We start from the raw sequence: 17403 nt of genomic DNA on the forward strand, positions 1-17403 counted from the left end.
CGCAGCCACCGCCGCACGCCTACTACTCCCACCATCCGCCGCCGCCGCCGCCGCCGGGGTACCCGTACGCTGCCGGAGGCTACGATGGCTGGGCGGCCGACCCCGACCCCTACGGCTACGCGGCGCACAGCACTGTGCCTATGTGCTCCATCATGTGAAATGTGATCCCGCCAGTCGGACCGGCGACGACGTGCATGCTATATGCAAGCGCGCGTAGATTTGTTTAGATCGAGAAGTTTTTGCAGGGTACCGAGTACGTATTGTTAGGCCGAGTATTTTAGGTCGAGTGTATAGCTCCATTGGATCGAGGGACGAGCATGGAGCGGTGATGTTTTTTGAATGCACCGCTGCCTATTCTGTACCAGCCATGAGAGCCTATATATATATATACCATACGGTTTTGTTTTTCAGAAGCAACCTGTACGGTTTTGTCACTCTGGACTATAGCTATTTTGTTCGAGATCAAGTGGTAAAGTTTTTAGGTGTGTGTGTGTGTGTTAATTTTACTAGATCTGCACCCTGCGTCCATACCAATGGATCTTAGTATATTACCACGCAGATCCGGTGGAAGATGTGTGTGTTAATTTTACTAGATCTGCACCCTGCGTCCATGCCAATGGATCTTAGTATAGTACCACGCAGATCCGGTGGAAGAGCATAAGCTATAAGGTTCAACTTGTCTAGACTTGCTTGATGCGTTTCAAAACTAAAACTAACTAAAACCGCAACACTTATTATGAATCGGAGGGAGTGTTTGAACTAAAATCAGGACACTTACTATGGATCGGAGTAACCAAGTGAGTAGTATTCCCTCCTGCTAATTTTATGTTGCGCATAATTTTCCGTGCAAGTCAATATGTACAAACTTTGGCCAAGAATATAGATAATAATACAAAAAATTACTATGCCAAATGCATATAATATAAAAATATATTTCATGACAATTCTACAAATATTACTATTGTGTAGTATATGTTTGTATTTTTTATCAATATAGATGATAAAACTTTATGAAGTTTGACTTTGACCAAACCTTATATGCAATGGGCAGGAGGGAGTATAATTGCTGACAATGGACATGTTCGACACGGAAAACAAGGAAGCTGCTATGGCGCATCACCATTCTTGATATACCGCCTTGCTAGGTCGATCATCATCAAAACGTGGGAGTATACAACATGTTCCATGTTTTTTTTTTTCCTTCAAAACAGTGTTTAGATGCCCTTTGGCTTTGGGTGTTTGTTTCTCAAATAACTTTTTTAATAATAGAAATCAAAATGAGCCATTGGTTGTTTTATGCCAAACATTGTTTTGACCAAAGTAATCTGACAGAGCTAATCATGGCAAGAAAAATGGTTATTTTTTGGGCTAGGATTTTTTTTCTACAACCTAGAAAGGGGATTTCACAATCTAGATTTTTTTTTCATAATCTAGATCATTCAGCGGATTTCATTTTTTTTAGCATCATTCAGCGGATTTCAGAATCTAGGTTTGGTTTGGGACCAGTTACTCCAGCCCAGAACAAACCGTCCAAAGCCCACACCAACTCGCTCGCGTTATCCAGCCCAGCCCACAGCGCACCCCCCTCCTCCGACTAAAAACCGGAGCTGGAGAGGCCGGCCGGCCGACCGAGTGAGCTGCGCAAGCACACGAGTCCACCCATGGACACCGCCGTCTTCTCCGCCGCCTCTCTCTTCGACGACGACAGCGACGACGACAGCCGGCGAGGTAAAGTAATCCGAGACCCCCGTACCCGCTCGCGCTACCTCCCACCATGTGCTCCTGTCTGACCGCCTGTTTCCTTCGCCCCCCTTTCGCGCGATTGAAGACCAGGCGCAGGTGGGCGCCGACGGGGAGAGCCAGGAGCAGGCGCTGGAGTACGAGGAGAGGCTCCACAAGTTCCCAGGCCTGGTAAATTTCCCAAAACCTAACTCTCCATCCTACCATCCTAAGCAGCCTGTGAGCAAGCAGATCGACCAGGAACATCATGTTTGGAAGCATGCTGAACCGCATGAGTAGACCTGGAATCTTTACATTACAGAAAGTAGGTGCCTGATCAGTATGCTTTGGAAAGTGTGTACATGAGTTACCATCTGAAATTGTAGCTGACTGCCTGACTGCCGACTGATTAAATTTAGCATGACCTTTTTATGGTGGTAACGGGTTAGTAATATGGACATCTGTTTATTCTTGTTCCTTAGATGGCTGTCAACCTTTGCAGTTTCTGTTGGGTGAAATGTTAGTAGCGCAAAGTGGTATATTCTACTAGTGCAAATGTTGGTAATGTATGGGTAAAGGATGTTGTGATTCTGTATCATGTAGTACTCCCCTCATGTCAGAATACATTGCATTGAGCTAGTAATATCAGTTTCGTATTATAGATGCTTGTAAATTTGTCTATACTAATTGTCAAACCTTAAAATGTTTGAGTGATAGATACAGATTCTGGAACTTGTATTGTGAGGGGGTTTATTAGTCTATATTGTTTTATAATGTGCAAAAACGTTTCTCATGAGCATGAGCATGAGCATTATTGATTATGTTAAGGATCCATGAATATTGGTTGCTGATTGGAGGCAAAATGTTGTTGTCTGAACTAGTAGCTGAAATATTGTAGGGTCTTCTAATTTTTGCAAGCAAAGTTATACAAGTGAAGTCGGAAGCTGAAAACAATACTGCACCTCTCTTCCATGTTGCTCACCATTACGAAAAAATGTTGTGTAGGACTTGAGCATCAGAGAATTTTCATGTCATCAGCTAAATGCCAATCTGCTATGGCCTGGGACATTTTTCTTTGCTGACTGGCTAGTTAAGAATCCATCAATCCTTGATGGTCAACGAATCCTGGAACTAGGAAGGTACGAAAATTATGTTTTGACGTAGTTTATCTGGTGCATGCTATATTTGTAATTGATGTCCAAAAGGCTATTATATTGTTTGATTATAAGAGAAATTACTAAATCAGTGTACTATAAATTATAGCTGAACTTGTTTTTGCATGTGTGTGGCTTGTATTGTGTTTCATCATAATTATATGGCCTCAACTTGTTTATTGTTAGTACTTGAGCATATGTTGAGCTTATATCATACTGTCAAGACTTAGCAGTACGAAACATGATGTCTATCTAGTATCTATCTCTATTCGGAAAAAAAAAAAATCTAGTATCTATCACCCGTCAAGAAGAAGATAGTTTTTGTAGCACTTTCCATTTAAAAAATGTATGGTTCCTTGTTAAAGTATGTGATACCGTCCTTTTCTAAGACTCAATATGTTGATAGACTATATATAATAAATGATTTAGTGTGTTTTAGTGGAACAGGGGCTTTAGCCATTTTCCTACGGAAAACATATGGAGTGGATATTACGACTTCTGATTATGACGACAAGGACATTGAAGAAAATATAGCTCACAACTGCAGAGTTAATAATTTGGATCTGCTACCTCACATCCGACGTAAGAAAACCATAAACTTATCTATTTTTAGTAAATAACACTTTATATGCACCGCTCGAAAGGGGAGAACTACGGGTTGATACTTTTCTTTACTCAGACACCTGGGGAGATCCGTTTCCCGTCCCCCGCCCCGATTGGAACATTGTGATCGCCAGTGATATTCTACTATGTAAGTGCATACCATGTTTTCTGCCAATCATATGTCATACGATTCCAGTTCACTGACATGGTACACCGTGTGGCTCTGTAGATGTTAAGCAGTACCCAAACCTGATAAAGACGCTATCGTTCCTTCTGAAAGAATCCGATCTTAACGCGCAGAGAGATGGCTGTACAAACATTACAACTAAATCAGGTACTTCTCGAACATTTAACTGGTACAGTGGCAATGCAAGAATGTGTTTTAGTGAATGTTTTGTAATCCCACTGGCAGGAGAAGAAGTGGTGGTGACGTACCCCATGTTTCTGATGAGTTGGCGTAGAAGGATCGGCAAGGACCAATCGATTTTCTTTGAAGGATGCGAAAAGGCAGGCCTCGAAGTGCAGCATCTGGGTGACCTTGTGTACCTCATCAGCAAGAAGAACTGAATCTTCGGTTACGCTAGGGGGGAACAAGAAAGGAAACATAAGGTTTCTGAGCACGGTTTTGTATGGTTTTTTGTTTTCCCTGGACATCATTTTCGTCCGGAATGTATCGCACTACCATGAGATTAGTATGCAAATGGGTTGAGACCTTTGGAAGCATCATCTGATGATGAGAAAGAGCCAGTATTCTGGTGTTTGTATAATTGTACTGTTGCCTTGTGCAATGTTTTGTTTGTTGCTGCTCTGGTTCTGTTGAGATGAAGTTTTCTGAAATCTTGACCAGTTCTGCCAAAGCTGAACTTTCTCCATGGACAAGGGGCGTCTGGTCTTGGGCCAGGCCCGGTAGACGCGGGAGAATGTGGACTCGGCCTCTGTAACCTGTGTCTCCCCTACCGCGTGGAGGCCAACTCTCTCTTTCCTCCCCATATCTCTCTCGCCCGACCTAGCTGGAAGGAGCCCGGCTGCCCCTCCGTCGCCCGCCCCGCTCCCCCACCCGCTCCCCCGGTGGACGGCGCTCCGGCCGGCCGGCGCGCCTCCTGCTCCGCCGAGGTACTCCCCCACGATTATCCCCTCCCCCATGCACGTCTACGCCCGCTTTTGCTTTTCCGTTCTCGCCAAATTGATGCGCTGGATCTGAGCTGCTGCCGCCGCCCCGGCCGCCCAATTCCGGGGGAAACTCGGAGGCGAGACCGCGACGCATCGGTGGTGATTGCCGGATGCTTGCTGCTTGCCCCCCTGGGTTGAACGTTGGGCGGGAATTGGGTTGTGGCGGAAGCTTGGATTGCTCAAGGAATTGGCTGGCGCCTCTGTTTGCTTGCTTAGGGAATTGCGGTGGCGGTGATCTCGGCAATTATGCTACGCTAGTGCTGCGCCCACCATACAATTTGCATACAACATAGGATTCTCTGTGTAGCACTTCTGGTTTATTCCCTTTTGTTGTTCAAGCATCGATGCTCATTTCTTACTCGGCGTCGACCCGCGCTCGCCTTTCTCTTGACGGCCCGCTGCGGAGCTACTGGTCTGTGCTTGCTTTGGGCACCTGTAAGTTATACTAGTACGGAAAATCCTCAAATCAAGTCTAGCCAAATCCATGCGCAGGAAATTTTAACTTGTTTAGTAAATTCTAGAATATCCTATGATAATATGTAGCCTTAGAGCCCCCTACCGATGCTTTTATCCTTGGTTTAATTCCTTTCGTTGGTGACCGTGGTTGTATTGGAACTCCGAGCATCGGCATTCATTTCTTATTCCTTGGTGTTCAACCGTGATCGTCTCTCTTAACGGTTCACTGCAGAGCTATTGATCTACTCTGCGTTGAACAACTTAGTTCTACTGCTAGGTAAATTCATAAAATTAAGGCCAGCCAGATCCATACACAGGAAGCTATCTAAGGAGAAAAGCTCAGTTGAGGTACTAGGTCCTTAAATGCCTAAACCAGAAGCGCCGTTCCAAGAAATAGCAGGTCCAAAAGGAAAAAAAAAATAGCCAATGAGTCACTCTGTTTAGAGTTGTGATGAAATTGTAGGCACTATAGCTTGATATTCTCGGCTGTTGTGATTATTTTTTTTATTTGCCAATATTGATCATATCATATTACTCTGATGATCTAAAAATTTAATATCTATATCAACATATTTCACCAAGGTAGCTAACTAATGAACTATCATCCTACAAAAAGACTCATGGAATTATGATAGTTCGTACTGTCCAATTGTCCATGTCCAGTTGGGCTCTGCATGGACATTATATGTATTTGTCCTTTGTGTTCGTTATTGATTTGTAGAATATCTTACCAGCCTTAGGGCCTTGTTACCAAGTGTATGCCCGCACCACCTTAGGTCAGCTTGTGGGAGGATAAGATGATGCCCTAAATCTGATGTGATATCTTTACCCCTTTTACCCACTTTTGTACAGTAGAAGATGGGCTGTACAAATAAGGATATAATGTCTGACTCTGGCCACTCCTTCCATGTTAACTTCGTTGAACTGTGCAGCTTCTCATGTGTTAGTTTCTTATGATTCTCGAGTTAGCATTCCAGTGAGTCCCGAGTTGTTTTGCTGAAGCATCATCCTAAAAACCGGTCCCTTTAACTTCTGCTCTTTCATAGAATTCGATCGGTATCTAAAATTATTGTCTGGTGGGCAGTTTAATTTTAGGCGAACATAAGGACTGAAAATGGATGAAAATTGGGTAGAAGACTCGAAACGTAGTTCTGCTGCGGCATCATTCTCTGGGTCGGTCCCTAGTCAAACCACTTCACCAAGAAGATTGAGGCAAAGGTAATTAGTTCTTCATTCTATTGTTATCTATTTGCATTTTTGGCTAGACAAGTTAGCCGCTCGCACAAGAATTTAAACAAATACGAACTAGTAGTTTTATTGAGAGCAAGCGTCAGTTCATTTGCTAAAAGAAGTTGCATGTTGTGGATCATCGTATATGTTCAGTTCTGTAACTTCTGATTGTATGTCGTGAACCAATGTTTCACGAATGTGCAATATTTGACATAGGAACAGAGGCGAGTTTACTGAGTTTGTGGTCACTTCAGAGTTTCGTTCGTTTTTATCTTTTTAATGATTAATTTCTAGCAATTTTCACTATTAGACAAAAATTACTATGGAACAATATATATAAGATTCCAGGAAATCATCAGAAGATTAGCACAATAGGTGCTGGCATGGTGTGAGGCCGCTGACTCTATTGAAAACAAAATCAGAAAAAAAAGAGTGCTAACCCTACATGCTTCTCAGTCAGATGAACTGCTGTCAAGTATCCAATTTGGCAGAAATGTCAAAAGTGGCTAGTGTCACAAATTGGTGTTAGTATTTTTGGAACTATTTTCATGCTATGGCATAAGAATTTATGCTTAGCAAAGTTTAGTGCAATACTGGTCTTAAATGTCACCAGAGTAAAAGCCTGGTTTTGTGACCTAGGAACTTGCACATTTGCTAATGTCAGACTCATGAGAATAGATGCCCTGCTAGGCATCTATCCTTTTCAAAAGGTGGCTTAGTTGCTAATGTCGACCTATGATTTTACCTCCAGCATTGTTAATGGCACTGTATTTTGCTGCTAGTGTCATTGGATATGGCCTGCTAGGGTGATCATGATGCTATTCTACATCGCTCCTGTAATCAATTTTATGAAAAAAAAAACTGCATTAGACCTTTTTGTGAATATTGTTGCAAGGATCACTTTGATAAAGTTCGCTGGTAGTATTGTATTAACATTGCCACTTATTTAATATAACCTTTGCATTGTCCATATTATCAGAAACATATTTCATCTATTAAGTCACCGGGAGGTGTCTCCTCGAACAAAACACCAAGCTAAAAGGCATTGGAATAAGCCTCCTACTAGCGGCGCTGGTTTCACAGAGTTAAGATACTTGGGAACAGATGCTAAACATGATTTATTTTCGTGGTAAGGAATCTCTCTTTTCACCTAAATGTTTCTGTATTGAGTCCGGGGCTGCAAACTTATATGTACGATCTGACTTCTGTCCACTGTCTGATGTTTCTAAACTTACCGGGCACAGGGCAGAATCACAATCCTTGCATCGTTGGTCTGCAAAGTATTGCCCTCTTATGCCACCCCCTAGGTCAACTATTGCAGCTGCATTCAGTTCGGATGGGAAAACGCTTGCATCCACACAGTAAGTTTGTTGACTAGCTGAATATATGAACTAAACATAGTTATGTGAACTAACTCTCTTTTCTCCAGTGGTGACCATACTGTTAAAATAATCGACTGCCAAACTGGGAAATGTTTGAAAGTATTGGGTGGGCATCGACGCACACCTTGGGTGGTATGTTCTTCCTTGACTGGCACAATTTCGTAGCGTGTTCTGATAGGGATTAAGCTACTGAATATAGGGCCCTAATAGCGGTGTGGTAAAGTGTTTTATAATCATTCAGCCAAGAAGTACCACTTTGACATTTTCATGCCTGTATTGCATATTCTCCACTTAACCACATACTTCTGGAGTCTATTCATAAGTAAATTAGGAAAATGGAGTGTAATTATTTACAGTTCTGTTTATCGCTAGAATCTCAGAATCATGTTAATTAAGGTGCTGTTCTGTTGCAGGTTAGATACCATCCATTACATTCTGACATACTTGCCAGTGGGAGTTTGGATCATGAAGTCCGTCTTTGGGATGCAAACACCTCAGACTGTATTGGATCTCAGGACTTCAGTAATATCCTTTAAATAGTCTCTAGCTCCATGTGTCATTGTTAGCTTCTGTCCATTGGCATTTCTGAAGCAACACTAATTTCCTGTTATGTTCTGTTGACAGGTAGGCCAATTGCATCCATTGCGTTTCATGCAAGGGGGGAGATTCTGGCAGTTGCATCAGGTCACAAAGTAGGACTCCTAGTGTAACTCTAGCTAAATATTCTGTATGTAATTGTTTTATGAACAGCTAATAAAATAACATATACCTAATTTACGTGTCAGTTGTACATATGGAACTACAATCGGCGAGGGTCGGAAGCCCCGACCATTATATTAAGAACCCGCCGTTCGTTGAGAGCTGTGCATTTTCATCCTCATGGTGCTCCATATCTTCTAACGGCAGAGGTAGAAATGTAGAATACAAATATCCTTCATATTGCATTTATGCATTTCTGTTATATGTTTTTTTGTTAACTCATATGTACCTTGAATTTCAGGTTAACAATCTTGACTCTGCAGACTCACAGCTGACCCACGCAACATCCACTGGCTATTCAAACTATCCCTCGGCTTTGTTTTTTGCAAACATCAACTCTAGAGGCTATCCACATCTTGAGTCTAACATGTCATCACCTTGCCTAATTTGGCCTGCATTCCTCAGGGATGATGGAAGTCTATATATTCCTCGAAATGACTTGGCTAGTGGTTCAACCCACGCGCAGCAGAGTTCAACATCAGATGCTGAAAACCAGCAGTCTGACCAGTTTGTAACCCCTATGGATGTATGTCCAGGGGAACCATTAGTGTCTAATGATGTTCAAATGCCTTCCACGAGCAACAGTGTGCCATTACCGGCAATAGCCAGGCCTTCAGGATCTGCTGTTCATCGTATGCCAGGGAATTCATTTACCACTAGTGGGTTAGATGTTCAAATGTTTCTAAGAAATTCAGAGGGTGGAAATCACCATCACGACCTCTTCAGTGACTCGCGTAGTTGGGAACTGCCTTTTTTGCATGGTTGGTTGATGGCCCAAAGTCATTCAGGTTTGTACCCTGCAATTCCGAATAGTACTGTCCTTAAAATCCTACCTCTCTGGTGTTACCATGGCTAACTTTACTAGGAAATCACAATGCATGAATTATTTGAACATCCAGGCGCTTCTTCATCGATCCCGATTCCCACTGGCAGTGCTAGAGGATCAAATCGACACTATGCCTCACGCCCTCATGCTTTGGCCTCTGTACCTGGGATTGGGAGTCCACAGCTGGGTCCACAAATTGATGAAGCTGAGGCTCATGCTGCCTCCTTAGGTGTTGGATCAGAACTTACAACCTCACTATTTTCTGCCGGGGCTGCCGAATTACCATGTACAGTGAAGCTTAGAGTATGGCGGCATGATATCAAGGATCCATGTGGTACATTACAACTCGGGGCGTGCTGCTTGACAATCTCTCATGCTGTTCTTTGCAGGTGATCCATTGTGCTTTGATTTCTTTTGTTCTCTTTCCTGTACAAGATAAGCTGTTTCTCTTCCTGTTGTCACTATGTCATTACTGTTGTACATACAAAGATGGGTCTTTACTCCATTCGAACCTCATTTATGAACTGCTACATAACTAATGGTAGCAACAATTGGTGCATATTTAGTAATGCTACAGAACAGTTGTAAATAGGAATAGGATGCTAAATTTATGAACAGATGTTATATTTGGTAGACTCACCAAAGGGCAACCATGCTTTTATGTTGAACGGAGTTGGCACTTCTCTACTTACTCACAAATTATTATTTTTTGCAGTGAAATGGGTGCCCATTTCTCCCCTTGTGGACGATTTCTCGTAGCTTGTGTTGCATGCTTGCTGCCTCAAACAGAAGGTGACCAGGGTAGCCAATTACCTGTGCAGTACGAGTCTACGGGAGCTGGAACATCACCAACTCGTCACCCACTTCCCTCTCATGGAGTTATTTATGAGCTTCGGGTCTATTCTCTCGAGGAGGCAACGTAATTTTTCTCACTGTTGACTGTTCTATTACACAGTTTATTTTTTTATTAACCTAAATGGTCTCCTGATTTTGAAGTTTTGAATGTATTTTCCTTGCAGATTTGGAGAAATTCTCACGTCAAGAGCAATAAGGGCGGCCCATTGTTTAACTTCCATTCAGGTTATTTTCTTCACTTCTGTTTCTGTGTGTTTGCATCTATTTTTTCTCTGTGTAGAAAAGAATTTGCGGTTTGTGTCAGGATGCAAGTGGACCTATGTTGAGTGCCCAAATTGGCCACATTAATATAAATTAGGTTTAGTGCACAGCTGCCGCATAATTACTGTTTGCAAGGTTTCCTCAGGCCTCACTTCACCTGCTGGAAAGGCAAGCCAAAACTCAGAATAAGCCACATGATACAGTTATTTAGTACTTTTAACTACGAGCAAACAAGAATCCTTTCTCCCATTTCTCAAAAACACAAACAAGAATCCTTGTCAGAGGATACAGAACAATTGAGCACTGGACAAGCAGCAAACAACCCTGTTCTTGTGTGACTTCTTCCTTTCTTCTTTTTCGCCTCCCTACTCTTGTTCTTGGTTCTGCACCCAGCAAGCACAAGAGCAAATCAAAGAAACTAACTAACATCACGTGGAAAGCACGCAGTATTTCAGTAAGTGTTCTCTTGTAGTACCGGTGGCACATAGCAGATATGGTTTATTCTCCTTTTGTTAAGGTAGCTTAATTCAGGTATGCCAAGATATACTGAATTCTAATTTAAGCAGAATTTGGTTTTGTATGCAGACACATAAGCTTGAGAACAATAGTGCTGTCCTTATCTATAACCTTTCTGGTAGCTTCTTCAATTCTTTATGACACAACTAAATAGAATAATAGTCATACCAACTAGATTTGGTCTAGGTGATGTGATAAGATATGTGCTTACTTTTTTTTCCCATTGCCATAGTACTAATTATTACGAAAACGGAGCTGTTTGCATGATAAGATATGTGCTGATTTGATCTCAACCTTTTTCATTTTCAAATCCCATACTAACTGCGTAGGACATATGCCGTTAGAAAAACCTCTGTTTGATGAGTTGTATGCAGTGTACTGCCATGCAGTGTGTGTCCAGGATATGTGGGAGCTCAGCCATTGGCCCCAAAATTTGGGAAAATGCCATTTACATCTTCAGTTCCAGTATTGGAAATTTTTTTTATCAGATTTTTATTCTGCATTGCCTTATGCATTCCGGACCTATCCTGGAAATATCAGGCTTCAATTATGCAATTCTCACAATGTAATCTGAGCTTAATGCCTTTTCTGTGATGCAGTTCTCGCCTACATCAGAACACATACTGTTGGCATATGGCCGTCGCCATAGCTCTCTGCTTAGGAGCATTGTTATGGATGGGGAGACAACTGGAATCCCTGTATATACTATCTTGGAGGTACGTATGATTAGCTCACCCCATAGCATAGGTTGCACATCAGTGACGATAAATTGAGTATACCTTTTCTTGAGGCAATAGGCTGCCTGTCCTGATATTGCAGTTAAACATATCTTTTTTTTTTACTTGGTATTCAAAACCATTTTATATTAATAGTTCATAACTTCGAATGTCCTGGCTATGATATAATCTCATTGTTCTTTCCATTATTTTAGGTTTACAGAGTTTCGGACATGGAGCTGGTAAGAGTTCTTCCTAGTGCTGAAGATGAAGTCAATGTTGCCTGCTTTCATCCTTCCCCTGGAGGTGGTCTTGTTTATGGGACCAAGGTGAATCAACAACTAGATCATCAACAAAGGTGGTGTATTATTTGCACCTACTGATGTTTCCACTGGTTTTGAACTATAGGAAGGGAAGCTCAGGATCCTGCAACACAATGGTGCAGACGCGGCAAGCATGGGGCTGAATTGCTTTATTGAGGAAAATATGCTTGAGGTAGCGTGCTCCCTTCCAAACAGCTCCCATCTATGATTATGTCTCGTTCACGTCTTCTCTGTGTCAGTCTGGATAAGGCTTGACATGCTCCTTGGGTGGGGGTATGTTGAGGAGGTTGTAGAAACCTGCATCGAGGTGTTTGTTCTGAACGTATCTTCAGTATCTTGCCCTAGTGTTGAATGTAACTGCCAGGGATGCTCTTTGGCTACTTGTGTTTGTTTTGATTAGCATAATATAACTTTGTTCTACCTTGCAGGTTCAGAGGTATGCGTTGGAAGGCTGAATGATCATTTGCAGCATGAGCTTGTATGCCTGCCTTCTCTGGTAAGTACCGCTTATCTACATCTTGTTTGATGTTTGTTTAGCTGTGGTAGTTGCATTCCTGGTCTCAAGCATTATCCCGTTAACTTATTGAATTTGATATTTAGTTGTTTACTAGTTTTCTTGGTGTTGGAGTCTACAATGAAAACTTAATTTCGTTAAGCTTGCCATCAATGATTTTTGCTTTTTGAGTGACTTGGCTGATATGACTGAAGAAGATTATCTGTCCCAGCAGGAACTTTTGTCTGCAAGCTCCATTTTGGTTCACAAGAGCCTCAAGGACTAGAACACAAAACCTCATGAGCCGCCTCCTACTAAATCATGTCATGGCAGATGAATCTTCAAGTTTGTTCAAGTGCAACAAACTGATCTATTGCTGCTTCCAGAGATTGCAGCTGGCCGGTTCTAATAGTGTATCGTTTTGTAACTCTTATTAACTCAGGTGCGTGCACAGGCGGTGTGAAGATGTAAATTGGCACGGCCACCGATGCTGTCAAGTTTCCACGACCATGTAATTATGAAACTGTACATGTAATATCCAATCAGCTTAACACAACTGCTGTTGTATTTCAGAAAGTTCGCAATCAGCTTAACACAACTCTTTTCAAGTTTCAAATGTTTGCACATCGCCGTGTACTGCCCTGATGCCAATGATTTGCACTTTTGCAGTAGCAAATCTTTGTATTGTGTCAAAAATTAAATTTCTGCTTTGTTTGTTTAAGAGACGCTTTTGCTTAATTTTCTGCATAAGCTGAGGGGTATAAAGTTAGTCATGAATCATGCTTGCTTTTGGTCTTGTTCCTTGGCTTCACATCACTAAGTCAAGGTTTTTATCAGGGAGGGGAGAATATTGTTTTACTAATGAATACCAGTTTAAGTGTCATCTCACGAAGAATGAACGATTTATTCACTGTAACTTGTAGACATAGCTGTTGTTCAGATCCTCTACTTTCACTGTAATTACTTTATAAGTTACAAATTTAGAATAAGGGACCAGAAGCAACTTTTCTTTAACAATAATCAGAAGCAAGTTGAGTTGAAGATTGAACGTCCCTTGGTGACTGGCACATGGTACCACCAGACATAGCTCGTCTGAAGTAATTTAACTTTATAAGGTACAAACTTAGAATAAGAGACCAGAAGCAACTTTTCTTAACAATAATCAGAAGCAAGTTGAGTCGAAAGTTGAACGTCCCTTGGTGACGGGCACATGGTACAACCAGACGACATAGCACATCCGAAATATGCTCAATGAGAAAGCAAGCTTTTTATGAGCAATAAAGCGGTTTATTGTGCTTTCTACCGTTGAAAATTTGAACAAGTCAATTAGCAAAACAACTAAATGGTTTCCTGTGGAATGATGATGAAAATTCAATATATATATGTCCGCACACCAAACAGTTCCAACTCTAGTCCTGAACATTCAGTAGTAATTTTACAAACAAGGCAAATTAAATTGTAGAAAAGTAAATATTGTTTAAATAAGAATAGTTCACAATCACATACCCTATAATGTTACAAATAAGACAACTCAAATTGAATATCAAAACAGACTAGCCAAGTTGGTTTCCACATGAGACCACATGTCAAATCGGCTTGAATATGGTCATGGGTGATCCAATCCGCAATGAATTATGCATATGCCTACGCCCGTGCAACGGAAGAGAAAGAAACTTGGACATGATTCGCGTGAGGTACGCTTCCACAAAAGGGCTTTTGACCTATTTTGTTCGCAAAAATCATGGTATTGCAAAGTTTTAACGTATTAAATAAATAAAATTGAGTTCTAAAATAGTTGAAATAATAGTTAAATAATTCATACAATCCAAATAAAATAAAGCGCCCACAGGTGTATCATTTCGTAGCTGATGATGAACAACTGCGTCACGAATTTTCGGGTGCATGGGGAGGAAATCATCAAACTCCGCAGGCACAACTGGTGGTGAATGGTGGCAAGAGGATCTTGGTGGCCATACATGGATGATCATCCCTCGCTGGAGGATGTCCGTGTTCACTCTTGATGATCATGTTTGCATGATCTTGAATAAAATTTGATGTGTTGAGAGAAAATACAATCATGCAACCATATGTAAGGGTCCTCATCATAGCAGTACATTTCTAAATTGATGAGAAACCAAGAACTCATACAAAGTCTTTCTTCAACACAAAGTAGGTATCGTATGCCCTAACACCGTGCACCAACTCCATGAACAAATCATTGTTCATCCTAAATCGATGCCGAAACTCCTTTTGGGTACAAGATGTGGCCGACATATAGCATGGTGTGACCCTCCATCCACCGCATTTCCTTCCTCTTCCTTCTCCCAAACTTTGAGCCACCAAGAATAGGACCGGCATTGTTCAGGTCGACCGCTTGCAATTGTAGAAGATAATCAAGGATTTCCAACCACTCTTCTTCATCAATGACATCATGGGCTTCCTCTTCCAGAAAAGCATGCATCATTATCTCTTTATCGCTATCCATAGCCTATGGATGGAACAACCAATCGACCGAACGCCGATGAGAGCAACGAAATCTAGCAATAAAAAGGGCCGAGCACCTTGCTTGCAAGCTGGGGTGTGAGTTCGCTGCGAGTCGAGAGGGTCGGCGAGAAGGACAACCAAGACAGCGAACAATGACTGGAGGTTGGTGTAGACGACGTTGAATTATCAATATTGAGAGGATGGATGGCTGCGGCGATGGCGATTTGGCGGGGGTGGAAGAGGTCTTGTGTAGGCAAGAGGCGAGGTGGTGGGAAGAAATGGGCTGAGCAACGCCTTCCATCAGGCGCTTCCAAAGCTGCCTCCTATAGTCCTATGGGCTGAGCCAATGAACAGTTTTTCTTTTTACCACGCTGGAACTAAAACGGTTCTGGAGGCCGGTGCTGGCTGGGCGCTTTTCTTTTTCCGGCGTCCGCAAATAGGCCGGTCTGGGTGCGGCCGTGCGGGTGAGGGAAGAAACTGGATTGGACCGGTTGGGCAGAATCTCCAGTCGCGCTCCGAGACCGAGCGAGCAGAGCACCATGGCCGCGCCCCGCCGGTGCTCCCCGAAGAGCTCGTCGAAGAGATCCTCCTCCGCCTGCCGCCCGACGACCCGGCATGCCTCCTCGGCGCCTCCCTCGTCTGCAAGTCCTGGGGCAGCGCCGTCTCGCAACCTAACTTCCGCCGCCGCCTCCACGAGCTCCACCGTACACCCCCCGTGCTCGGATTCGTCCACGACTGGCGTCACGAGTGCATCCCCAACTTCATCCCCACCACCACGTCGTCCTTCTCCCTCGCCGCTCCGGACCGCCGGTTCTGGTGGGCCCTCGACTCCCGCCATGGCCACGCCCTCTTCCTCTCCGAGAACCAGCTCACCGACGAACTCCTTGTGTGGGAGCCATGTTAGGATGATCTCCACGTGATCGATCCCAACGGATATTCCCTACCGATCTAGGGTTAGCGCAGTGCTCACGGGAAGCTCTGCCACCGCCGCCACCGCACGCTCACGCCACTCGCGCCGTCACCATGGACAACGGCTCGAGCTCCTCCTCAAAGGGAGAAGGTTTGTCTCTCACTCCCTCTCGATCTCTCTCCGATCTTGCAGTATGCATACAGATACAGTCTTACCCGCATTAGATCTACCCTAGATGATCCTAGTAAAGTCAACAAGCCAATCACGGGCGCACAGCGGCGTGTGCCGTTGCCGGCGGCGTTCGATTGCAGCTACCCGACCGCGGCATCCGATTGCAACTACCCGACCGCGGCCGTGTTCTGCACCGCGGACGCGTGCGACCACCGTGACTGCCATGCGGGTCCCTTCCATGTTGTCTTCGTCTTCACGGAATCCCCCGAGTCTGAGTCTGAGTACGACAGTGACGACGAGGGGTATCTCACGTCAGCGTGTGTATATTCGTCTGAGAGAGACAGGCACCTGGGGCAAACCAACCTCGACGCACGTCAAGCTCGCCATGGACTTCCAGTATTATTCGAGCGTGCTCGTTGGCAGATCTCTGCTCTATTTTATGTCTTCCAGTGGGTTGATCGTGGAGTATGACTGGGCCAGGCATAGTCTAAGAGTGTTCGAGGCACCAGAAGAAGAGGGATGTATAGCCTCATGCTGGCGGATGATGGTGGATTGGGTGTTAACGAGCTAACTGATTCCGGAGCGGGTGAAGAAGGTGTGCGACGATTGTGGCCCCTGTCGTTTGATTCCGGTTGTCAGCTTCTACACTCCCATGCCCGGAAATAGGCACCATGATCTGCCTCTGTTGAATGCTAAGGCGGTCAAAAGGAAAGAGGGGAGGAGAAAACAGTAGAGCAGTTGCAACAGTTGGTCGACAATGGGTTCAATGCAATCAAGGAGGGGACTACATCAACGCCTTTCAACTTGTCAGCAATGTGCTCCAACAGGTTAGGGTTCTATTCTTATAAGCTGCTAGCCCTGCTCAAGTTTGCCAATGTAGCTCCCAACTGATCCAGTGCTGTTTTGGATCGGTCATAGTTTCCATATGTTATTAGTTGCTTAGAGCCTTTGATTTTTCTTGTTTGGCCCTATACATGAGGATTAGTGAGGTTTAAGATGTTTGTATGGTGTTTAAGATGTTTCTATGGTAGAATGTGATTGCCCTATGTTTGCCCAGCTTTGGTACGTTACTGTTTGAAGGGTTAGTGAATCCAGATTAATGTTATGTGTCTCTAGTACTAGTACCTTGTGTTATCATAAAATTGGTTGATAGGAATAATTGTGGCTGTTCCGTTCTATCGTAGATCACAGTAACTTTCTGTTATGTTATTACCTTGACAATTGTATACTGAAATTATATTGGTAATTTGTTGTCAGGGTTCCACCATGTGGAGACGTTGCTCCAGAGTCTACGGGCATGGATGGGCATTTGTGATACGAAGCTCAGGAGATGGCCAATCCTTTGAGTGATGTTCCCAGGAATGCATGAATGAAG

General features: G+C 43.4%; 2 protein-coding genes and 1 pseudogene across 4 annotated transcripts; all 3 read left to right on the plus strand.

Annotated features, from left to right (window-relative positions):
• The first annotated feature begins 1661 nt into the window (after positions 1-1661).
• On the plus strand, positions 1662-4079 carry LOC124680344 (EEF1A lysine methyltransferase 3). Its single transcript, XM_047215415.1, has 7 exons — positions 1662-1728; positions 1829-1911; positions 2725-2858; positions 3313-3455; positions 3553-3624; positions 3706-3810; positions 3889-4079. Exons 1-7 carry the CDS (start codon positions 1662-1664, stop codon positions 4041-4043), a joined length of 759 nt encoding a protein of 252 aa, XP_047071371.1. The 3' UTR covers positions 4044-4079.
• Positions 4080-4524: 445 nt separating this feature from the next.
• On the plus strand, positions 4525-13087 carry LOC124680348. Of its 3 annotated transcripts, none has more exons than XM_047215420.1 (17): positions 4525-4589; positions 6187-6320; positions 7312-7461; positions 7577-7693; positions 7762-7846; positions 8128-8236; positions 8339-8406; positions 8500-8622; positions 8715-9261; positions 9373-9688; positions 10015-10218; positions 10319-10379; positions 11531-11647; positions 11863-11976; positions 12056-12142; positions 12399-12466; positions 12682-13087. In XM_047215420.1, the coding sequence occupies exons 2-16, from the start codon at positions 6217-6219 to the stop codon at positions 12423-12425; spliced, it is 2229 nt and encodes a 742-aa protein (XP_047071376.1). In that variant the 5' UTR covers positions 4525-4589; positions 6187-6216; the 3' UTR covers positions 12426-12466; positions 12682-13087. The 3 variants fall into 3 exon arrangements, with proteins under 3 accessions (XP_047071376.1, XP_047071375.1, XP_047071374.1); XM_047215419.1 differs by having other exon boundaries at positions 12696-13087; XM_047215418.1 differs by having other exon boundaries at positions 12699-13087.
• A 2206-nt stretch (positions 13088-15293) lies between these two features.
• Positions 15294-16761, plus strand: LOC124680345 (annotated as a pseudogene).
• The last annotated feature ends 642 nt before the right edge of the window (positions 16762-17403 follow it).

The sequence above is a fragment of the Lolium rigidum genome, unplaced genomic scaffold, assembly GCF_022539505.1.
Source record: "Lolium rigidum isolate FL_2022 unplaced genomic scaffold, APGP_CSIRO_Lrig_0.1 contig_13061_1, whole genome shotgun sequence".
Classification (NCBI taxonomy): Eukaryota; Viridiplantae; Streptophyta; class Magnoliopsida; order Poales; family Poaceae; genus Lolium; species Lolium rigidum.

Bases quoted from the DNA above. Each gene is read 5' to 3' on its own strand.
- LOC124680344 (XM_047215415.1), top strand. From the start codon at position 1,662: ATGGACACCGCCGTCTTCTCCGCCGCCTCTCTCTTCGACGACGACAGC. The intron at 1,729-1,828 runs GTAAAGTAATCC...GCGCGATTGAAG, and splicing joins CGACGACGACAGCCGGCGAG to ACCAGGCGCAGGTGGGCGCC. The intron at 3,811-3,888 runs GTACTTCTCGAA...TCCCACTGGCAG, and splicing joins AAACATTACAACTAAATCAG to GAGAAGAAGTGGTGGTGACG.
- LOC124680348 (XM_047215420.1), top strand. From the start codon at position 6,217: ATGGATGAAAATTGGGTAGAAGACTCGAAACGTAGTTCTGCTGCGGCA. The intron at 8,623-8,714 runs GTAGAAATGTAG...CTTGAATTTCAG, and splicing joins CATATCTTCTAACGGCAGAG to GTTAACAATCTTGACTCTGC. The intron at 9,689-10,014 runs GTGATCCATTGT...TATTTTTTGCAG, and splicing joins TCTCATGCTGTTCTTTGCAG to TGAAATGGGTGCCCATTTCT.